The 24940-nt window shown below is 43.7% G+C and overlaps 1 protein-coding gene across 1 annotated transcript in view; it reads left to right on the top strand.

The window, feature by feature from the left end:
- The window catches only part of ZNRF2 (zinc and ring finger 2), a 244950-nt gene that overhangs the window by 208592 nt on the left and 11418 nt on the right, over positions 1-24940 (top strand). Inside the window, exons 3-4 of the mRNA XM_063922340.1 lie at positions 4044-4149; positions 5680-5760. Coding sequence (XP_063778410.1) covers positions 4044-4149; positions 5680-5737 — 164 coding nt within the window. The 3' untranslated portion in view covers positions 5738-5760. The remainder of the gene's footprint in view (positions 1-4043; positions 4150-5679; positions 5761-24940) is intronic.

The following is a 24940-nucleotide window of genomic DNA, read 5'->3' as shown; positions in this document are numbered from 1 at the left end:
AGTACGTGGATTACAAATATCACTAGACACTGGATTTAGGTGAGTATAATTTTATTTTCAGGTACACCCCGTGGATTCTACTTGGACAAGTGGACCGAACGTCGTGTCAACATAGGTAAGTATGTGTGTGTGTCGACATGTATGTAGTAAAGTTGTACTTTCAAGGTGTGCGTGTCCTGTTTTTATTTGGGTATTTTTTTTGCAGTAGAACTACAGGTACCAGCGGGCCCGTTTCCCCCCCGCATGCTGGTACTTGTGGTTCTCCAAGTACCAGCTTGCGGGGGAGGCTTGCTGGGACTTGTAGTTCTTCTGCAAAAAACAATATTCTTTCATTTCACAAAAGGCTATCAGCCTCCAATCCGCAGCCCATGGATGGGGGGGAGACAGCCTCGGGCTTCACCCCTGGCCCTTGGGTGGCTGGAGGGGGGGGACCCCTTGATTGAAGGGGTCCCCACTCCTCCAGGGTACCCCGGCCAGGGGTGACTAGTTGGGGTTTTAATGGCATGGCCGCAGGGACCGATATCAAAGTGTCCCCTGGCTGTGGCATTATCTCCCCAGCTAGTGGAGCCCGGTGCTGGTTCCAAAAATACGGGGGACCCCTACGCTTTTTGTCCCCCGTATTTTTGGCACCAGGACTGGACGCAGAGCCCGGTGCTTGTTCTAAAAATACGGGGGATCCCTGTCATTTTCCCCCCCCGGATTTTTACAACCAGGTTCGGCTCAAAGAGCCCGAGGCTGGTTATGCTTAGGAGGGGGGACCCCACGCATTTTTTTTTTATGATTTTTAACCCATTCCATTAAAAAAAAAAAAAAATGTATATATATATATATATATATATAGAAAATACTTGTGCCTCCTAAATAGACAAACCAAGTACCTAATCCCTTCTAATATAAATAGATATGCTATTACCAATAAAAAAAACACTAAAAAAAACATGTTTTTTAAATTTTTTATTAGATTACGCCAGCAAAGTGAGGCGGATTGAAAATGACGAATTTACTGTCTAAAAGCACTGTTATCGAATTTACAATCTTCAATTGAATATACTTTTGTCGAAATGTCGCATTTGTACCATTGCAGAAATGTCGAATTTGTCAAATGTCGAATTTCAAAAAGTCGAATTTGGAAAGTCCGTTTTTTTGACGAAAACTACTGAATTGCATTGTCGATTTTTTTTTTTTTTTTGGCGAAAATGTCACGTTTTTCGAAATTTTCGGGAATTCGACCGCAATTGCATATACCCCATAGTCTAGCTTCCACCACAAAGTTATTATTTAAATATGAATATATTAATTGTTTCACTGGAAATTGTAATGTATTTGCTTGATTTTTTTTTTGTTTTTGTTCCCCCTCCCTGGCTCTTACTGAATTGTGGTGGCTTCGCCTAAAATATGATGTAACATTGGGCCTTATTCAGTCAATCTTAAAAAAAAATGCAAGTTAAGAATGAAAAAAGTCTCAACTCTTTTCTTACTGTGTACTGTATGTTTGTTTTTGGTCTCAAGTCTGCTTTGAAGCTCTCTGTGAATAGGGGGCTGAGACCTGGGGTGGAATTGGCCAGTACTGTCCATGTGCTCCTTGTGTAGTTTGAAGTAAATAGAAACATGGCAAACGAAAAATCTGAAACTCAGCCTCATGGAGGGGTCTGACTTGTGTCAGCTGTGACCTTGGTGTAAGTGTAACGTCGATGACTGAATGCAATTGGACGCACATAGTGAAAACATGCTGATTTATGCAAATAGTTTAAAACTGATGCAGCAGTGTTTTAAGTGATTTTACAATACACAACTTGTTTTATACAAATAAACTATCCTGTAGACTGAGTTGGGTGGTGGGTAACCTGCACTTATATTCTAAAAAAATATTTTTTTATTTTTGCATCTGCTTCACTAAGCATTGCAGATGCACAAATCCACTTGGGAACTTATTATTTGCTCTATCTGGCTATTAACTGTAAAGTGTTATCATTGTCTGTTGTGACTTCCAGCATTTTCTGTACCGACAGTGAAGTCACACCTCCAGTCACAATCCAATCTCATCTCAGCCAGGTACGACAAGGGGAAGCAGTCGTAGCTGAAGATTTGCGCTTGAGACTGACTCTGAATAGGTAGCAGAGATGATTTTCTTTTCCCAGACACATTTTTGAATAAAAATGTTGTCCTGCTTACAATATAACCACAGTATGTCATCATTCCTAATTGTGCATTTCCTTTCCATTTGTTCTGCCCAATATAATAATGCAGACAATAATATATCCTTTGTGTCTAGTGACCTCTGGTAGACGTGTTAGATATCTGTAAGAATCCTATCCATATAGTCTGTAGACATGATGCTTTAGATATCCCCCCTACGATGTTTGTAAAGGTGATCTTGCATAACATCTGTAATAACACTTTATAATAAATTGTATCACTTTATATTATACTATATAGTGACTGACTGGCTTCAGCATTTTTATTACCTGTAGCCTGTGAGCTGAACACTCGGCAGAAATTACAGCGACTTTGTCCCTATTTTTAAAGCAATAATCATTTAAAAGGCAACACCGACATAAGTCACTCCTTTCTTTGAAGTCTCTGGTTGCCCTAGTTAGTTGGTTGCCATAGGGGGGGGGGGGGGGGGTCTTCTATGGGTATCTGTTCGGGATCCCGGCAGTCGAAATACTGACACTGGAATCCTGTCAATGCTCAGAATGACGGCGCCGGTATTCTGAATAGAATCGCATGTTGGAGAGGTAAGCTGCTGGTGGAAGGAGGAGGAGGGGGGGGGGGGGGGGTTAGATTTGGCCTTCTGGGAAATTAGAAGGCAACAGACAACCTTAAACATATAAGAGGTCCTGTTACCTTACTTATTGAACCCCACTCGTAAAGCAGAAATGCGAATATGGCAAAGTTAGTTGGGTGACCATCCAGTTTAAATAACCTAGTTTCTGCTGTAAAATGACAGAACATAACATAACATGAGTTGTTATTTGTTTATATGAATGTTGAACCTTGGATATGGGGTATTAGAAGTGTTTTGCTAGCGATATAAAATGAAAAGGAATAACTGAGCTACTGTAACATCCTGAAATATATGCCTATTTATGGACATAATCCGTGGTCTGCAACGTTTTGCTCAGATGCTTCCATTGCACAAGAATGTCTTGTAATACCCATAATAGTTTTGAGAACCATATTGAAAATGAGATAAAGGTAAGATTGTAAGGATAGAGGTCTCCCTTTTTCTATTTCATAGGGCCAAAATTAATTACACACAGCTACTGGGTTAAGTGCCAGGGTGCAGAGGGAGGGTTACGATTAGGCTGTGGGAAGGGGGGTTAGGTTTAGGTACCACCGTTTAGGGTAAGGGTTAGGCTGCAGGAAGGGAGAGTTCAGGAAGTAGGGGGGAAGGTTAACATACTTAACCAACCCATGTCATGATTCTAACCATCAGGATGCCGTGGTTGGTATTCTGACCACCAGCATCCCGAACGCCAGCTTTCTGCCCCAACCCCTTCTGTGTGCCACAAATGTATGCCTTGAGAGAAGGAGTGGACAGTCTTATTTTGGGTGGCAGTTGTTTGAAAAAGATGCTTTTTTAATGTAATATTTATTATTTTTTACTTTTATTAGTTGTTAAACTGACTGTGAAACAAACTCTATAAAAGATCAGAAAGAGATTTTTTTAATTGTACATTCAAACAATGCCAATTGATTCAGGAATAATCAAGGAGTTCCAAAGAGTTAATAAATAGCAGAATATTAATTTACCCTATTATGGCTGCATAGAACAACCTTACAATTTCCACGGGCCATGTTTCCAGGGATCCATAACTTGATTAGTAGATGTACTCTATAATCATTATTGATGTTTCCTTTTAATCAATAAGGTGAGCTCACGCTGTCCACCCATCATATATGTCCTTATCAGCTCATGAAAGTTTAGTGATGATTAGAGTGTCTTCCTAGTACCAAATCCAAATGTATTTTATGTTCAGTATACGCACTTTATATTCTTATTACTGCTTAAAATAATATATTCTCCCTTCTCCCAACAGAGGATGTACTCAGTAAAGATGCAGGAGAATGTACCATCTGTCTGGAAGAGCTACAACAAGGGGACACTATAGCAAGATTACCTTGTTTATGTATATATCACAAAGGGCAAGTAATCTTTTTTTTTATTTATTTATTACCATAATGTTTTCAAAGAAAAATAAATGTAGGAGTTTTTTTTTTTTTTAAATCACTGGCATCCAAGGTCTGCATACTATGTGTGGGCATATGCTATTCAAGAGTTAAGTATTGTCCCGAAAGATGTCAGGCATTAAGCGTAGACTTATTTTTTTTTGTGAGAGGGAAGAGCTGCAAACGCCAATGAGAATTATTGTACATATAAATGTCTAAAGTGTCCAAAGTGATGGGCACAACGTGAAAAGGGAAGTTTGGGCAACCAAACGGGTCACTTTTCGCACATTTCAGCTTGCCAGCATGGGTGGCTGAGAGTTGAATTGTGTATCCCGCGGCTCATCGCACCCAAACGGAGCAACAATTGAATTGCACCATCTAGTGGCAGCTGTGGGGAAAATCAATTGAATTTCCCCCCAATAGTTTAATTAAGGCTCTAAATTGAAGAAAAAAAGTATGTAATCCAGGCTAAACAGGCAAAAGACATTCCCCCACTAATCTTTGACTTTATACCAAATTCCTTTGCAACAAACAAAAAAATCATAATCCTAAGTACCTAGTACAGTTTTTGTGAACTAAGACGCAAAATGGAGGAAAAAGTAGGAAAGTTAAGGCAAAGGTGTATACAGCACGGAAATAATGCCAGGACACTTGCGACATATGACACAAAGTGATAGGTACATGATGACACATCTGTAAAACTTATCCACCCTAGCCTACTGGATATCTGCCTGATCTAGTCTTTCTCCCCCTACATCCTTAACCTATTATCTTCCCAATAGCCCCTCAAAAGTGCTTGCTACCACATATGGTATCAGGCACTTTTAGGTGAATCGGGCTAGATGAAGGGGGACGAATTTGGCTGCCATTGCCGGAGTTTAAACGCAACAGCAATCTACTTTCTTTGCACATAATTAAATTCCCCCTTTAGTACAATAGAATTGCATTGTATATACATGTATGTGTGGGAGGAATTTCATTGTATATGCATGTATTTGCAGGACACTGAATACTGTAGGCAATGTTGAAATTGATGGAAACCATGCAGGTTACATTTTTGTTTTTATTTAATAGACTTAGGGGTAAATTAACTAAGATGGGAGTTCTATTTAAGATGGGATGTTGCCCATAGCAACCAATCAGTTTCCAGGTATTCTTTTCTAGAAGGTGCTAAATAAATGAGAAGCAGAATCTGATTGGTTGCTACAGGCAACATCCCATCTTAAATAGAACTCCCATCTTAGTAAATTTACCCCTTTGAGTGTACCCATTAAGGGCCTGACACTGACATAGTCACTGTGACAGTCACACAGTCGATATGATATGAAAAACATTGCTCGACTGCGTCAGATTCAGAATGCCCTAAATGCTTTCAAATAACACTTGTGTAATAACTTAAGAACACTATCTTATCACCTTTGAGGGGAAAATGTTTTCCATCTTTACACAAATATCTGTTCCTTTCTGATTTAAACAAGGTTGTTCTGTTTATCTTCTCTCTTACAGGTGCATAGATGAATGGTTTGAAGTGAATCGGTCATGTCCTGAGCACCCTTCAGACTAGTCACCTGTTGACCTGTATGAAAGGTAAATAACATATAATTAATGGGAATATGTTAGAAAATAATAACAATCATATTTTTATACAGTAAATTTATTAATGATCAGCAACCATGACATTAGAATATATATATTATAGATGTTCATTGATATATACCAAATTCATCTAAATTGCCTATTTTTTTAAAAGGCAATACTCCACCATTTAGAACAATTATTTAAAAGATATAGTCTTAAAAATCATATATATATATATATATATATATATATATATATATAAATCTATAGTACTCCAAGTGGGTTCAGTATGGTATGCCGGCGGTCGGGCTCCCGGCGACCAGCATACCGGCGCCGGGAGCCCGACCGCCGGCTTACCGACAGTGTGGCGAGCGCAAATGAGCCCCTTGCGGGCTCGCTGCGCTCGCCACGCTACGGGTACGGTGGCGCGCTAAGCGCGCCACGCTATTTTATTCTCCCTCCAAGGGGGTCGTGGACCCCCACAAGGGAGAATAAGTGTTGGTATGCTGTGCGCCAGGATCCCGTCAGTCGGCATACTGAAGATCACCCCTCCAAGTGACTTTCTCACATATATTACAATCTACCACTCTTATCGTGAGGTCTGCCAGACAAAACTATTTCCAATCTCTCGTCCCTGCTCAAGATTCTAACCCCAAAGGGTTTTAATAAATGTAAATAAATTCTTAGCCCCTCCCTTTGCCCAACCCACCAGCTACTATCAGTGCACAAGATCTCACTTCCTATTGGAGAAAGAGCAATGTACTAATACAATTATTATTCCAATAAATGTACCAGATCACAAAGTAAATGGTATGCTCTTTCTCAGCCAGCGACTTGCTCACTTCTTTCCCTGAACTGAATGTTACTGAATGTCTTTCTGCCATTTGTTTTTTCTCTAACGTCCTAGTGGATGCTGGGGACTCCATCAGGACCATGGGGAATAGCGGCTCCGCAGGAGACAGGGCACAAAAAGTAAGCTTTTAGGATCACATGGTGTGTACTGGCTCCTCCCCCTATGACCCTCCTCCAAGCCTCAGTTAGGTTTTTGTGCCCGTCCGAGCAGGGTGCAATCTAGGTGGCTCTCATAAAGAGCTGCTTAGAAAAAGTTTTTTAGGTTTCTTATTTTCAGTGAGTCCTGCTGGCAACAGGCTCACTGCTACGAGGGACTTAGGGGAGAGAAGTGAACTCGCCTGCGTGCAGGATGGATTTGCTTCTTAGGCTACTGGACACCATTAGCTCCAGAGGGATCGAACACAGGCCCAGCCATGGAGTCCGGTCCCGGAGCCGTGCCGCCGACCCCCCTTGCAGATGCCGAAGTTGAAGAGGTCCAGAGGTCCGGAAACAGGCGGCAGAAGACTTTCAGTCTTCATAAGGTAGCGCACAGCACTGCAGCTGTGCGCCATTGTTGTCGGCACACTTCACACCAGCGGTCACTGAGGGTGCAGGGCGCTGGGGGGGGCGCCCTGGGCAGCAATGTATAATACCTTTTTTCTATGGCTAAAATACATCACATATAGCCCTTGAGGCTATATGGATGTATTTAACCCCTGCCATATATCGCAAACTCCGGGAGAAGAGCCCGCCGTTTTAGGGGGCGGGGCCTATTCTCCTCAGCACACAGCGCCATTTTCCTGCTCAGCTCCGCTGTGAGGAAGGCTCCCAGGACTCTCCCCTGCACTGCACTACAGAAACAGGGTAAAACAGAGAAGGGGGGCATATTTTGGCGATATTTTTATATATTAAGCGCATATAACAGAAACAACACCTTTTAGGGTTGTTTATATACATTTTTATAGCGCTTTGGTGTGTGCTGGCAAACTCTCCCTCTGTCTCCCCAAAGGGCTAGTGGGGTCCTGTCTTCGATAAGAGCATTCCCTGTGTGTCTGCTGTGTGTCGGTACGTGTGTGTCGACATGTATGAGGACGATGTTGGTGTGGAGGCGGAGCAATTGCCGGTAATGGTGATGTCACCCCCTAGGGAGTCGACACCGGAATGGATGGCTTTAATTATGGAATAACGTGATAATGTTAGCACGCTGCAAAAGTCAGTTGACGACATGAGACGGCCGGAAAACCAGTTAGTACCTGTCCAGGCGTCTCAGGCACCGTCAGGGGCTGTAAAACGTCCCTTACCTCAGTCAGTCGACACAGGTACCGACACAGATGAATCTAGTGTCGACGGTGAAGAAAGAAACGTATTTTCCAATAGGGCCACACGTTATATGATCACGGCAATGAAGGAGGCTTTGCATATCTCTGATACTGCAAGTACCACAAAAAGGGGTATTATGTGGGGTGTGAAAAAACTACCTGTAGCTTTTCCAGAATCAGAGGAATTGAATGACGTGTGTGATGAAGCGTGGGTTAACCCCGATAGAAAACTGCTAATTTCAAAGAAGTTATTGGCATTATACCCTTTCCCACCAGAGGTTAGGGCGCGCTGGGAAACACCCCCTAGGGTGGATAAGGCGCTCACACGCTTATCAAAACAAGTGGCGTTACCGTCTCCTGATACGGCCGCCCTCAAGGATCCAGCTGATAGGAGGCTGGAAACTACCCTGAAGAGTATATACACACATACTGGTGTTATACTGCGACCAGCAATAGCCTCAGCCTGGATGTGCAGTGCTGGGGTGGTGTGGTCGGATTCCCTGACTGAAAATATTGATACCCTGGATAGGGACAGTATTTTATTGACTATAGAGCAATTAAAGGATGCTTTTCTTTATATGCGAGATGCTCAGAGGGATATTTGCACTCTGGCATCGAGAGTAAGTGCGATGTCCATATCTGCCAGAAGAAGTTTATGGACGCAGCAGTGGTCAGGTGATGCGGATTCCAAACGGCATATGGAAGTATTGCCGTATAAAGGAGAGGAATTATTTGGGGTCGGTCTATCGGATCTGGTGGCCACGGCAACAGCCGGAAAATCCACTTTTTTACCTCAGGTCACCTCCCAACAGAAAAAGACACTGTCTTTTCAGCCGCAGTCCTTTCGTTCCTATAAGAACAAGCGGGCAAAAGGACAGTCATATTTGCCCAGAGGCAAAGGAAGGGGTAAGAGGGTGCAGCAAGCAACTACTTCCCACGAACAGAAGCCCTCCCCGGCTTCTACAAAGCCCTCAGCATGACGCTGGGGCTGTGCAAGCGGACTCAGGGGCGGTGGGGGGTCGACTAAAGATTTTCAGCACACAGTGGGCGCGCTCACAGGTGGACCCTTGGATCCTGCAGGTAGTATCTCAGGGTTACAAGTTGGAATTCGAAAAGTCTCCCCCTCGCCGGTTCCTAAAGTCTGCTTTACCAACGTCTCCCTCAGAAAGGGCGACGGTATTGGAAGCCATTCACAAGCTGTATTCTCAGCAGGTGATAGTCAAGGTACCCCTCCTACAACAGGGAAAGGGGTATTATTCCACACTATTTGTGGTACCGAAGCCGGACGGTTCGGTAAGACCTATTCTAAATCTGAAATCCTTGAACCTGTACATACAGAAATTCAAGTTCAAGATGGAGTCACTCAGAGCAGTGATAGCGAATCTGGAAGAAGGGGACTTCATGGTGTCCCTGGACATAAAAGATGCTTATCTGCATGTCCCAATTTACCCTTCACACGAAGGGTATCTCAGGTTCGTGATACAAAACTGTCATTATCAGTTTCAAACGCTGCCGTTTGGTTTGTCCACGGCACCTCGGGTCTTTACCAAGGTAATGGCCGAAATGATGGTTCTTCTACGAAGAAAAGGCATATTAATTATCCCTTACTTGGACGATCTCCTGATAAGGGCAAGGTCCAGAGAACAGCTGGAAGTCGGAGTAGCACTAACCCAAGTAGTGCTTCAACAACACGGGTGGATTCTGAATCTTCCAAAATCTCAATTGCCCCCGACGACACGTCTGCTGTTCCTGGGAATGATTCTGGACACTGTTCAGAAAAAGGTGTTTCTCCCGGAGGAGAAAGCAAGGGAGTTATCCGAACTTGTCAGGAACCTCCTAAAACCAGGAAATGTGTCAGTACATCAATGCACAAGAGTCCTGGGAAAGATGGTGGCTTCTTACGAAGCAATTCCATTCGGCAGATTCCACGCACGAATATTTCAGTGGGATCTGCTGGACAAATGGTCCGGATCGCATCTGCACATGCATCAGCGGATAACACTGTCACCAAGAACAAGGGTGTCTCTTCTGTGGTGGTTGCAGAGTGCCCATCTGTTAGAGGGCCGCAGATTCGGCATACAGGACTGGGTCCTGGTGACTACGGATGCCAGCCTACGAGGCTGGGGAGCAGTCACACAGGGAAGAAACTTCCAGGGCGTGTGGTCAAACCTGGAGACGTCTCTTCACATAAATATACTGGAGCTAAGAGCGATTTACAATGCTCTAAGCCTGGCAAAACCGCTGCTTCAGGGTCAGCCGGTGTTGATCCAGTCGGACAACATCACGGCAGTCGCCCACGTAAACAGACAGGGCGGCACGAGAAGCAGAAGAGCAATGACAGAAGCTGCAAGGATTCTTCGCTGGGCGGAAAATCATGTCATAGCACTGTCAGCAGTGTTCATTCCGGGAGTGGACAACTGGGAAGCAGACTTCCTCAGCAGACACGACCTCCACCCGGGAGAGTGGGGACTTCATCCAGAAGTCTTCCACATGATTGTGAACCGTTGGGAAAAACCAAAGGTGGACATGATGGCGTCCCGCCTCAACAAGAAACTGGACAGATATTGCGCCAGGTCAAGAGACCCTCAGGCAATAGCTGTGGACGCTCTGGTAACACCGTGGGTGTACCAGTCCGTGTATGTGTTTCCTCCTCTGCCTCTCATACCAAAGGTACTGAGAATTATACGGCTACGGGGAGTAAGAACAATACTCGTGGCTCCGGATTGGCCGAGAGGGACTTGGTACCCGGAACTTCAAGAGATGCTCACGGAAGAGCCGTGGCCTCTACCGTTAAGAAGGGATCTGCTTCAGCAGGGACCTTGTATGTTCCAAGACTTACCGTGACTGCGTTTGACGGCATGGCGGTTGAACGCCGGATTCTAAAAGAAAAGGGCATTCCAGAGGAAGTTATTCCTACCTTGATTAAAGCCAGGAAGGAAGTGACCGCACAACATTATCACGGCATTTGGAGAAAATATGTTGCGTGGTGTGAGGCCAAGAAGGCCCCAACGGAGGAATTTCAATTGGGTCGATTCCTACATTTCCTGCAGGCAGGATTGTCTATGGGCCTCAAATTGGGGTCTATTAAGGTTCAAATTTCGGCCTTATCGATTTTCTTCCAGAAAGAATTGGCTTCAGTGCCTGAAGTACAAACCTTTGTCAAAGGTGTACTACATATACAGCCCCCGATTGTGCCTCCAGTGGCACCGTGGGATCTCAACGTAGTTTTGGATTTTCTCAAATCCCATTGGTTTGAGCCGCTCAAATCGGTAGATTTGAAGTATCTTACATGGAAAGTAACCATGCTACTGGCCCTGGCTTCAGCCAGGAGAGTATCAGAGTTGGCGGCTTTATCGTACAAAAGCCCATATCTGATTTTCCATTCGGACAGGGCAGAACTGCGGACGCGTCCTCAGTTTCTGCCTAAGGTGGTTTCGGCTTTTCACTTGAACCAGCCTATTGTGGTGCCTGCGGCTACTAGCGACTTGGAGGACTCCAAGTTGCTGGACGTTGTCAGAGCATTGAAAATATATATTTCAAGGACGGCTGGAGTCAGAAAATCTGACTCGCTGTTTATCCTGTATGCACCCAACAAGATGGGTGCTCCTGCGTCTAAGCAGACGATTGCTCGTTGGATCTGTAGCACAATCCAACTTGCACATTCTGTGGCAGGCCTGCCACAGCCTAAATCTGTAAATGCCCACTCCACAAGGAAGGTGGGCTCATCTTGGGCGGCTGCCCGAGGGCTCTCGGCATTGCAACTTTGCCGAGCAGCTACGTGGTCAGGGGAGAACACGTTTGTAAAATTTTACAAATTTGATACTCTGGCTAAGGAGGACCTGGAGTTCTCTCATTCGGTGCTGCAGAGTCATCCGCACTCTCCCGCCCGTTTGGGAGCTTTGGTATAATCCCCATGGTCCTGACGGAGTCCCCAGCATCCACTAGGACGTTAGAGAAAATAAGAATTTACTTACCGATAATTCTATTTCTCATAGTCCGTAGTGGATGCTGGGCGCCCATCCCAAGTGCGGATTGTCTGCAATACTTGTACATAGTTATTGTTACAAAAATCGGGTTATTATTGTTGTGAGCCATCTTTTCAGAGGCTTCTTCGTTGTTATCATACTGTTAACTGGGTTCAAATCACAAGTTGTACGGTGTGATTGGTGTGGCTGGTATGAGTCTTACCCGGGATTCAAGATCCTTCCTTATTGTGTACGCTCGTCCGGGCACAGTACCTAACTGAGGCTTGGAGGAGGGTCATAGGGGGAGGAGCCAGTACACACCATGTGATCCTAAAAGCTTACTTTTTGTGCCCTGTCTCCTGCGGAGCCGCTATTCCCCATGGTCCTGACGGAGTCCCCAGCATCCACTACGGACTATGAGAAATAGAATTATCGGTAAGTAAATTCTTATTTTAATGTAATTCGCTACCTCAAACACTGCAAAAACTAATCAATGCACTCATTATCTTCCGCATTGATTACTGCAGCAGTCTCCTTACTGGTCATCCCCAAAACAGGCTCTCACCACTACAATCCACCAAGAAAACAGCTGTAAGACCGATTATCCTCCTAGCCTTCATCATTTGCTGCTCTGCCTTGTCAGTCCCTTCATTGGTTTCCTGTATTCTACCATATTCAATGTAAAATACTTTTACTTACACATAAGTCTATTAACCAAACTACAGCAACATACATCTCTTCACTTGCTCAAACTATCTCCCAACCTGACCTCTCTGCTCTGCACAAGATCTGCATCTCTCATTCACTCACGTTACTTGTTCCCACTCTCTGTTACAGGACTTCTTTTGGGCTTCACCCACTCAGTGGAATGCCCTCCCACTATAAGACTTTCCTTCAGTTTCTAAACCTTCAAGCGTTACCTGAAAACTCACCTACAAAGACAAGCTTATCATATTCCAGAGCTACCCACATAACCTTCATAAGTTATCCTACCTAATTACATCCCCTCTATACAGTCCACACATAACTTTATATATTTCTCTTTCTTTGCTTTCACATCCTCCTGACCCTTGGCCAACATTGCTGTGTGACTATACCATACATCCTATCAAGAACTCTGCAATCTGGCTGGACCATTATTCAATAAGTAGCACCTATTCTTGTATCTCAATAACAAATTCCCTATAGAATGTAAGCTTTCATTACCCAGTCTTGTTTAGTTTAGTTTTTTGGGCCCCAATGGCAATATGATCACTGCCAGTGGTGAATGTGTTTGGCCGGCCAGATTGCTGCTCATCTTGGAAGTCTATCCTGCTGTTATCAAAGGCAGTAAACCAAACCCAAACCGGTTTCCATAATATGAGGTTATTATTGTACACCTTGACATGAGGCTATGAATTTCAGTTGCTGGTGTGCTCTTTAGATGGAGAAATCTGATCACACTACGCACCTCAATTTTTGACCATGTTCCCGCCAGCCCTGCTATCTTATAACTGATATTGGACAGTATGACTGATGTGAGGAACAGTGTAATAGCTGTGAAGAGAAACAGTGGTCTGCCTGCTCTGGCCTGGTGAGAAATTAGAAAGCAATAGAGAACCTTAAACATATAAGAGGTCTTGTTACCTGATTATTGAACCCTCCTCGTAAAACAGAAATGCGAATATGGCAAAGTTAGTTGGGTTTCCATCCAGTTTAAATAACCTAGTTTCTGCTGTAAAATGACAGAACATAACATAACATGAGTTGTCTTTTGTTTATATGAATGTTGAACCTTGGATATGGGGTATTATAAGTGTTTTGTTAGCCATATAAAATGAAAAGGAATAACTGAGCTACTGGTAACATCCTGAAATATATGCCTATTTATGGACATAATCCGTGGTCTGCAACGTTTTGCTCAGATGCTTCCATTGCACAAGAATGTCTTGTAATACCCATAATAGTTTTGAGAACTATTGAAAATGAGATAAAGGTAAGATTGTAAGGATAGAGGTCTCCCTTTCTCTAGTTCATAGGGCCGAATTCAATTACACGCAGCTACTGGGTTAAGTGCTAGGGGCTATTCAATTACAGCCCGCACGTATGCCACAGCGTGTACTTTTTGCGGATTTCTGTTCAAGCCTTCCTGAGGTGTGAACAGAAATCCGCAGTAAGGATGGCTTTCTGGGCTGATTGCTGCTGCCCATGAGCACTTAACCCAGAATTTATGGGTTAAAGCGCATGAAGACAGACTACTAATTGAACAGCTATGGGCGTAAAACCTAGGAGCTGAAGCTGCACAGTAAGTCCCGCAGGTAATTGAATTCCCCCACATATAATGTAATGACAGATACCGATTGGATCCTTTCAGAGAATGGGAAGACTGACAGACACATGTTAATAGCTTTTAAGTACAAAATAGAAGTTAGACCGGTACATCCTTATGTTAGAGTTAACACCAAAATAGAGCAGTTTTGAGTGCTTTTCTATGAATGATCCAATTTATAGTTTTGTAAAGTGGCTGTTTGGTGTTGTGCTAATGTAGGTACACTGTGCAATAACTGGACTAATTCTCGTCTGGTCGGTCCGATTATTGCACAATGTGAACACAGAATAAAGAGCGGACTATCATTCATAAACCTGACAGATCGGCTCAAGGCTTCAGAAGAGCTGCATGACATTTGTCAGACCGGACAGGCAGATGTCAAGCGGGTAATGCAGTGTGTACAGAGTCTTGCAAACTGCATGTAAAAACCATCACCTCAACAATATTATGGGGGATTTATTGGTATAAGAAGGATAATTGTGTAGTATGTATGCAGGAGATCAGCTGTTCTCTGTTAGGTATGTACCTAGCTTAAGGATTCTAATTAAATGGTTTTTCATGCAGGTAGCAAACCATCAGTATGGGAACATCTGATCATTACTTAGTATGGGACAGTATTACATATAGGATGGCCAAAAGTCAAATAACTGTAACCTATATACATTTTTTATGTGGAATAAGAAAACACAAAATGCTGAAAAAACTTTAGCTGTTTTACAGTCCTGCCTTAGACGACATCTCCACCTACTGGTCTTGCATGGCACTGCATCCATTTATTTACCTCCCCGTCCCAGCTGACTGCTGCTATTCAGGCTTTCAGACAGTATTCCTTGGCTAGCAGGCCTAGATTTGTGTATAGTCTACATAGACTACAGTTAGGGTAGAAAAGTTTTGTGTCTAATAGTACAATAAAATGGATGCTGCCATTAAATGGTGCAATTCCATTACTATTTTAAGTAAAAGTGGCTGGTCAAATGCATTTGCATCTATATATGTATAAAGCACATTAACATATTACAGTTGCCAGTTATCATCATCAGCAACTTGTATTGTATTGTGTATTCCACTTTTCCCCTGTGTCTGTCTTACCCCCCCTCCTCACAATTTTAATTCCGGGTGGCATTATACGGTATCCGGGGGGACTATTGTGTTTTCTCCCACCCGTCATTTAACCATTTGTTTGGCGGGCTATCGGTAGGAGAGGGGGAAGCTATAGTCTGCAGTGTTTGTTTACCAGTGAAAGGGGGAAAAACAGGTAGTGGACTCATGGAGGGGGGTTTCTATTGCTCACAGCAACCTCTGCTGGCTGCTACTCATTTAGAGAAGCTTGCATCCTAAAGTGAAGCTTGAATACTTAAGTGAATTGTGAGTTTGAAACAGAAGCAGGTGAGTTAGAATACAGAAAAAGGTACAAATATTGCCAATACCGTTAAGATCTGATACAATGTTTGGGCTAGTGCAGTGCAGTGGATGTAATGCATTTGTTTTGCAGGAGGCATTCTGGAGACTCAGCTGCTGTCTAATCGGGATACGGTCATTAGGTCGGCCACACTTAGGTTGACATGGTCACTAGGTCGACATGTACTAGGTCAACATGCGTTTTTCACATATATATATTTTTTTAAAACTTTTTCATACTTTACGATCCACGTAGACTGCGATTGGGAATAGTAACCTGTGAGCGAGCCATGCGAGGGGACACTGTACACTAATTGGAGTTACCCGTCACTTTACGAAGAATACAACACCAAAAAAAGTAAAAAAAACTCATGTCATCCTTTTTCCACGTTGACCTTGTTCATGTCGACCTAATGACTGTCGACCAATAGTAGTCGACCTAATGCCTGTCGATCTAAGTGTGGTCAACCTAATGGCCCATACCCGTCTAATCTGTAAGCAATTTTCTCTGCTGCAGGAGGAGATAGCTAAAATGCATGCTGAGATATGTAGGATGTCTGTGTCCTGGAGACTACCATTGCCTCAGTGAGCCACCAGAAGACATTCAGCCTGGACTACTTTGGGCCCTGAAAGGCAGAGATTTACACAGACACCTCCCAAAACCTGTGACACTGTAAAACCCATATGCTGCTCTTGCAGGGCTGGAAGGTACAACCAATATAGGCAATACAGAACAGGAAGATATGGGGACTTCTACTAACTATAGGAACAAGAAAATGACATCTTCAAAAAGGACAGCACTTCTTTTGGGAGATTCAATTATTAGAGAAGTACATCTGAGAAATGCTAATAAAGTAGAGAAACAAGTAAGGTGCTTACCTGGAGCCATAGCTCCATGGGATAAAAAGTTCATGGTAAGAATTGTGAAGGGGAAAAGATGGGGAGATAGATGTCATTGTCCACCTAGGAACAAATGACCTGGCTAGTGCTGACGTCATGGTCGTAAAAAATGAATTTAGAAAGTTAGTGACTACTCTAAATCAGGTGGCAACCACTGTAAAGTACACAGGGGGGAAGATAGAACTCATTGCATCAGAAGCTTCAATGTTTGGCTAAAGGAGTGGTGTAATGAGGAGAGATTTGGATTAATAGGCCTTACTCACATCATCTGGCATGATAGGAGCTTAAACAAAAGTGGCCTGTGCCCATCTTCCAGGGGAACGAGAATACTAAGTGAACAATTTGGATGCTTCATCAAAACTGTTTAAACTAGCAGAGGGGAGCAGGGAACCAATAGCAATAAAGCAATCTGCTCCACCAAACTAGAGGTATTGTTTCTGCATATAAATGGAATAGGGAGCATATCCACAGCAACAGATAATTCAGATCAAAACCAAATAAACATAGGCAGAGAGACAAACATAGCTAGGAACAGGAGAAGCACACACAAAACTCAAAGCGCTATGGGGCCAATTCAATTGGTTTATTTTTTGCATTCTCCATGCCCCCGACCACAGCGATTCAGTTGCTCTGCCGTTTGGGTGCCCAGCAGCCACAAAGGACACATTTTTTCTCACAGCCTCCTGAGGTTCGAGGAAAAAAAAAATGTGCGCAAACTTGCCAGTTTGGACGTCCAAGCAGGAGTTAAGACAGGTTTAGAAATTTTAGGTGGCTAAACCCTCTCTGTTTGGGTGCGAGATGAGTGCGATATGTATGTGCTCCCAAACAACAATTGAATAGTGACAATTGTTTGAGAGTCTAAACAATCCCAATCAGCCCCTATATGTGCAAATGCTAGGCACTTAGGAAATAAATCCCGAACTAATTGGAATACGACAAGGAATGATCTGGATATTGTGGCTATTACAGAATCATGGTGCAATGAAAATCATGACTGGGACATAGCTATACCAGGATATACTTTAGGAAGGACAGAATGGGAAGAATTAAAGGCGGGATAGCAATGTACTGTATGTGAAAAAAGCACAAATACTACCTTAATACAAAGTATTGAAGAAAAATATACCCTTTGGGTGACCATAGAAACGGGAGAAGAAGATTCTTCGTATTGAGGTGATCTATAGACTATCAGGATCAGAAAGAGGAACTGGACAAGAACCTACTGCATTCCATCACTAAAATGGCATTAAAAGGACATGTAATCATCACTGAAGACTTTAAACTACCTCATGTAAACTGGGAGGTGTCTGTTGCAAGTTCCACTAGAAGTAGTGACATTCTAAATTCCTTGCAGGGAGCATCCCTCCAGCATTTGGTGAGAGAGCCCACTCGGAAAGATGCAATATTAGACTTAATACTTTCAAATGGAGACAGAATACCTGATGTAAAAGTATGTGAAAACCTGGAATCCAGTGATCATCAAGGAGTATGTTTCAGAATAAAGACAGAGACCAACTCATACCATACCAAAACATAGGTACTAGATTTTAGGAAGAATTAATTTGTAGGGATGGTAAAATGTGTAAGCAGTTCTGTGGCAGACTGGAATTATTTGGAAAGACTTAAGGAGAGGTGGAAAAAATTAAAACGTGCAGTACTAAAAGCATCAGAACTTTGTATCAAAAGGGTTGGGAAAAACACAAAGAAAAGGAACCCAGTGTCGTTTGCTAAGTAGCAAGTATTATAAAAGCAAAAAAAGTTATAGGAAATAAAAGCGGACACAAAATAATGAAGACAAAGGTGTATCTTGTTAGACAAAGGAGACTAAGAAGGTAATCAGATGTGCAAAAGCACAAGCTGGAGAGAAGATGGCCCAGTCACTTGGTAAAGGGAGCATACCTTTTTTAGGTATATAAGCGAAAGGAGGAATAATAAGACTAAAGACAAATAGTGGGAGTCTTCTTGAGGGAGACAATGTAATAGCAGATCATCTTAACAATTATTTTTGCTTAGTATTCACGACTGAAAGAGAGGGGAACGGGCCACAGTTAACGTGCAGGTATATCGGGAAAAATTAGGTAGAAACAAGTATATTTACAGAGGAGGTCCTAATAGAACTTTCAAAACTGAAAGTGAATAAATGTATGGCGCCAGATGGGATACTGCACAACCAGGGATACTAAAATACCTTGAAAGGGTGTGGGTAGCACCAATAACAGAATTATTCAACCAGTCACTAGCTACAGGTGTTATTCCGTAGGCCTGGAAAATAGCAAACATAGGGGTTCATTCCAAGTTGATCGCTTGCTAGCAGTTTTTAGCAGCCGTGCAAACGCTATGCCGCCGCCCACTGGGAGTGTATTTTAGCTTAGCAGAAGTGCTAACGTTTTTATCGCAGAGCGCCTGCAAAAATTTTTTGTGTAGTTTCAGAGTAGCCGTAAAACCTACTCAGCGCTTGCGATCACTTCAGACTATTCAGTTCCGGATTTGACGTCACACACCCGCCCAGCGTTCGCCCAGCCACGCCTGCGTTTTCCCTGGCATGTCTGCGTTTTTCTGAACAGTCAGTTGCCACCCAGAAATGCCCACTTCCTGTCAATCACTCTGCGGCAACCAGTGCGACTGAAATGCATCGCTAGACCCTGTGCAAAACTGAATTATTTGTTGTACCTGTCTGTCGCGTGTGCACATTGCGCCGCATACGCATGCGCAGAACTGCCGTTTTTTAGCCTGATCGCTGCGCTGCGAACAAATGCAGCTAGCGATCAACTCGGAATGACCCCCATAGTCCCACTGCACAAAAGTGGAAGCAAGGAAAAGCAACTACCGACCAGTGAGCCTTACATCAGTAGTAGGGAAATTGATGGAAACACTCTTAAAAGAAAGAGTTGTAGATTATCTCAAATTCAGCAATTTACAGGATCCCAGACAGTACAGATTTACTTGGGGGACATCACGTCAAACATCTTAATGAATTTTTTTACTGGATGACTAAAGTAATAGATAAAGGGGGGATGGCATATCTTATCTAGACTTTAGTAAGGCGTTTGACACTGTCCCACATCGCAGATTGTTAAATAAACTTGAAAGCATGGGATTGGATACTAATGGGCCCTACACACTGGTCGATTGCCAGCCGAGGTGCCCGACGGACGCCCCGGTGGCGGGGGGTGGTGGTGACGTCACCCGGCCCCATAGCCCTGCATGCTAATATGGACGATATTGTCCATATTGGCTTGGATGCATAAACAAGCCGGCACCAATGATGAAGGAGCGCTCGGCCGCGCATCGTTCATCATTGGTGCATACACACTGAAAGATATGATCGGTATCTCGTTCATTAATGAACGAGATTGTAATCGGCCAGTGTGTAGGGCCTATAAGACGTTTGAATGGATATGATCTTTGCTGCAGGATAGAAAACAGAGAATTATAATAAATTGAGTGCATTCTCAGGAAGGAAATGTTCCCAGTGGAGTACACCAGGGATCTGTACTTGGATATGTGCTTTTTAATATCTTTATTGGTGACATTGCAAATGGTATTGATTGGAAAGTATGCATTTTTGCAGATGACTCAAAGGTATGCAACAGGGTAGACATACTGGCCTAGATTTAACAGGTCTTGGAGAGTGATAAATTGCACAGTGATAAAGTACCAACTAATCAGCTCCTGACATTTTTCAAACACAGCCTGTAACATGGCAGTTAGCAGCTGATTGGCTGGTGCGTTATCACTGTGCTATTTATCACTCTCCAAGGCTTGATAAATTTGGGTCACTAAGAAAAGTAAAACAAATGATTGAAGATCTAGGTAGACTAGAGAAATGATCGAGAGTGTGGCAATTACAGTTTAATGGCAAAAAATGCAAAATCATGCACTAGGGTCTCAAAAATCCAAATGGTAAATATAGTTTTAATGTCACTATACTGGAAACTACTGAGGAGGACAGTGATCTAGGAGTCACTATTTCAGGTGATTTAAAGGCAGGTAAGCAATGTAACAAAGCAATGAGGAAGGCTAGTCAGATGCTTGGTTACAGAGTGAGAGAGAGAGAAAGAAAGAAAGAAAGAAAGAAAGAAAGAAAGAAAGAATGAATGAATTCTGGAGGCCATATCTCCAGAATTATAGAAATACATTACAAACTACACAAAGAAGGGCAACTAAATGGTGCGTGACCTGCATCACAAAACTTACCTGTAAAGACTAAAAGATTTGGTGCAGAGAAGGTAAAGGGGGAACATGATAGAAACTTTTAAATATACCAAGGGTTTTAACAAAGTACAGTAGGGAGACATTCTTCAAAGAAAGAGAAGTATTAGAACACGAGGACATGCACTGAGACTGGAGTGAGGCAGGTTCAGGGAAATTTGAGGAAAAATGACTTCACAGAAAGGGTAGTGGAATAGCCTCCCATCAGAGTGGGCAGAGGCTAAGGCAATAGAGCAATTTATACATGCATGGGATAGACATCAGGATATCCTTACAAAGATATAAGGACCAAATAGGGTTTGAGTTAATATGGTTAGAAAAGGGGCAGACTAGATGGGTCAAGTGGTTCTTATCTGCTGTCAAATTCCATTCCATTCTATGTTACTCTTCTGCAAGTTGGGTTGGCCCTGGGTGCCTGATGCCGTGGCTCCCCAACTGCCAGCTGGGCTGTGTAAGAAAAATGCAGGGTGGTGCGCCAATTAAAAAAATGCTTGACCCCATGCTGCGGGATTCCCTGTTATAGTGTGACTAGTCTAGACTGTCAAGTACTGGTAATGGTTGTGGCTTTTTCAGGGAACCCCACGCTCTTTGCTCCACCCCCTACCAACCCAACTCTCCTTTCCACAAATTTTCAGTAACTAGCCCAAGCTATGAGCTCTGCTACTTGGTTTATTTTGGAGGGACAGAAGGTAAACTTGCCTATTCTTACTCACCCGTTCCCTCCCCATTTCGCCTCTGCAGGTTTAAGGAGATGCAAGTCAGGAATATGCAAACATCATGACACAGATATAAGCATACACTTTTTTGGTGCACATGGTCAGTAACAAAAATGTAGAAAACACAGAGAAAAAGGAATATAACACTAAGTCAGTTCAACAACCCAAGACGACAGTTTCAATAGTGTCCTGTTGCAATATGCATGAGTTACACAATGTCTTGCTTAAAATGAGTTTGTAAGTTACTGTATATAAACATTTTCAAGGTACACATGTTGAATCCACCTTTCAATTCTTATATCCTTTATTCTTTCCCTGCTAGATTTTGTACTTACTATCTGTGGTGGAAATAAAGAACATACAGTGTACGCCCTCTTTTAATAACAGCGCTTTAAGCCCCATGTTGCCTTTTCAATCTGATCCTCTGTCAGCACATATTAAGGCTCCTGTTCACCTTTATAAAACGTTCCTCAAGACACATGATATGATATAAGAGAGGAGACGGTTAACACTTCATTTGGTGCATTGCCTCAAAAACCAATTATTCCCACACACTCCCATATAAAAACATCACATGATACATTTAAAAATATTGACATGAAAAATCCATAATCCATACAAAGAGACACCTTACTGCAAAGTCAGCCTACCAGAGTGATTGGTTCACATCAGATGATTCTGCTACAGCCACAATCTTCTGAAAAGCTGACTTCCTGGGGGTTCTGTGCATCACGTTCAGGTTTCCTCTCACCTTCTTACTCTTTCGGTTTTACAGAAGATTGTGGCTATAGCAGAATCCCTGGGCTTAATATTGTATATGCTACATGCTTATCTGATAGAAGCCAATCACTCTGGTAGGCAGACAGCTGCAGAAGAGTATCTCTTTATCGATTATGTTTTTTTCATGTCATTATTTTTAAATGTTTTATGCGATGTGTTTATGTGGGGGAGTGTGGTAACTGTTTTTGAGGTAGTGCCCCAAGAGTTACCCGTCTCTTTTCTCATATCATTTGGCTTGAGGAAATTATTGTAAAGACGAACAGAAGTCTTAATACAAACTGAGACAGGATCAGATTGAAAAGACAACAAGGGGTTTAAAGCCACAATTCATCAGAGAAATTATTCACAAGCGATGTTAGAAATAGAGGGTGTAAGTTCTTTATTTCCACCACACATAGTGCCTGATGAAATACATATGTATTCCCAGGGGACGGGATGCCGGCTGTCAGTATCGCTCACGAGTGGAAATAGCCCGTGAGCCGGTATTCCGGCTGGCAGCATTGCCGGATTCCGGCTGGCAGCATTGCCGGATTCCGGCGTCCTTATTCTGACCGCCGGTATCCCGAAAGCCAGCAAATTGATTGCCTTCTGTCCTCATTTATGTTTGTATGCAGATGCAATTGCATTTCTCCTTACATCCTAGAGGATGCTGGGGACACTTCAAGAATCATGGGGTATAGACGGGATCCGCAGGAGACATGGGCACTGAAAGACTTTAAAAGGGGTGTGAACTGGCTCCTCCCTCTATGCCCCTCCTCCAGACTCCAGTTAGATTCTGTGCCCAGTGAGACGGGATGCACACTGAGGAGCTCTCCCGAGTTTCTCTGAAAAAATACTTTTGTTAGGTTTATTATTTTCAGGGAGACCTGCTGGCAACAGGCTCCCTGCTTTGTGGGACTGAGGGGAGAGAAGTATGACCTACTTCTGTGAGTTTCAAGGGTCTGCTTCTTAGGCTACAGGACACCATTAGCTCCTGAGGGTCTGAACGCTAGGTACGCCTAGAGGCTCGTTCCCGGAGCCCGCCATCACCCCCTTACAGAGCCAGAAGTCAGAAGACTGGTGAGTAGAAGAAGATCAGAAAACTTCAGTGACAGCTTTGACGTAACGCACAGAGGCCGCGCTGCGCGCCATGCTCCCACACACACAGCGGCACTACAGGGTGCAGGATGGGGGGGGGGCGCCCTAAGCAGCATAAAATTCTCATGTTAAGACTGGCTATGTGGTATTTAAGTGCCTAGGCACTGAATCCGGACCCCCGCCAGTATATATAATTTAAAAAATAGCGGGGCTGAAGCGCGCCATTAAGGGGGCGTGGCTTAGCCCTCACCGCTCTCATCAGCGCCATTTTCTCTTCACAGAGCTGCAGAGATGCTGGTCCTTTCTCAACACTGCTGTATCAAGTAACAGGGTGCAAAACAGGGGGGGGGGGGGGGGGCACAGTTAATTTTGTGCTGGATTTATGATATAAAAGTGCTAACAGGTCTGAGGCATTATATAAAAAGTTTCAGAACCGGGATAGGCGCTGGGTTGAGCTGGCACACTCCCTCTGTGTTTCGCTGACAGGCTTTACTGTGGGTCTGTCCCCTATATGCCCAGTGTGTTTGTGGTGTCGGTACAAATCCGTGGAGGATGTGTTGTCACAAGTTCAGACCCCCTCGGGGTCACAAAAGCGTTCTTTTGCCCAGATAGCAGAGACAGATACCGACACAGACTCTGACTCCAGTGTCGACTATAGTGATGCCAGATTAAATCCAAAACTGGCTAAAAGCATTCAGTACATGATTGTGGCGATAAAAGATGTGTTACATATCACGGAGGACCCAATGTGGACAAAGCTCTATCACGACTGTCCAAAAAGGTGGCGCTTCCATCTCCTGACACGGCAGCCCTAAAGGAACCTGCGGATAGTAAGCAGGAAAATACATTGAAATCCATTTATGTCACTACGGGTACGCTACTCAGACCTGCCGTTGCTTTGGCATGGGTGAGTAGCGCTATTGAAAAGTGGGCAGATAACTTGTCATCTGAGTTAGATACCCTGGATAGGGATAGCATTCTTTTGACACTGGGTCATATCAGGGATGCTGCAGCCTACCTTAATGAAGCTGCGAGGGACATTGGCCTTTTGGGATCAAGGCTATGGCAGTCTCAGCTAGGAGAGCATTGTGGATTCATCAATGGAATGCTGATGCTGACTCTAAGAAGGCTATGGAGTCTCTGCCGTATAAAGGTGGTGACTTGTTTGGTGACGGCCTCGCTGACCTGGTATCTACGGCTACCGCGGGTAAGTCATCCTTTTTACCTTATGTTCCTGCACAACAAAAGAAAACGCACCACTATCAGATGCAGTCCTTTCGGCCCAATAAATACAAAAGAGGACGAGGGTCTTCCTTCCTTGCTTTCAGAGGAAAGGGAAAAAGGTCACCGGCTGTGGCAGGTTCCCAAGAGCAGAAGTCCTCTCCGGCTTCTACCAAATCCACCGCATGACGCTGGGACTCCTCTGCGGGAGTCCGCACCAGTGGGGGCACGTCTCCGACTCTTCAGTCATTTCTGGATTCGTTCGTACCTAGACCCATGGGTATTAGAAATAGTGTCCCAAGGGTACAAGCTGGAATTTCAAGACGTGCCCCCTCGACGATTTTTCAAATCAGCCTTACCAGTTTCTCTTCCGGACAGGGAGGTGGTATGCGGTGCTATACAAAAGCTATGTCAAAATCAAGTCATTGTCACGGTGCCCCCGTCACAACAGGGAGAAGGCTT

This window comes from Pseudophryne corroboree, chromosome 5, assembly GCF_028390025.1.
Source record: "Pseudophryne corroboree isolate aPseCor3 chromosome 5, aPseCor3.hap2, whole genome shotgun sequence".
Classification (NCBI taxonomy): Eukaryota; Metazoa; Chordata; class Amphibia; order Anura; family Myobatrachidae; genus Pseudophryne; species Pseudophryne corroboree.
This window is presented reverse-complemented; position numbering and strand designations above follow the sequence as displayed.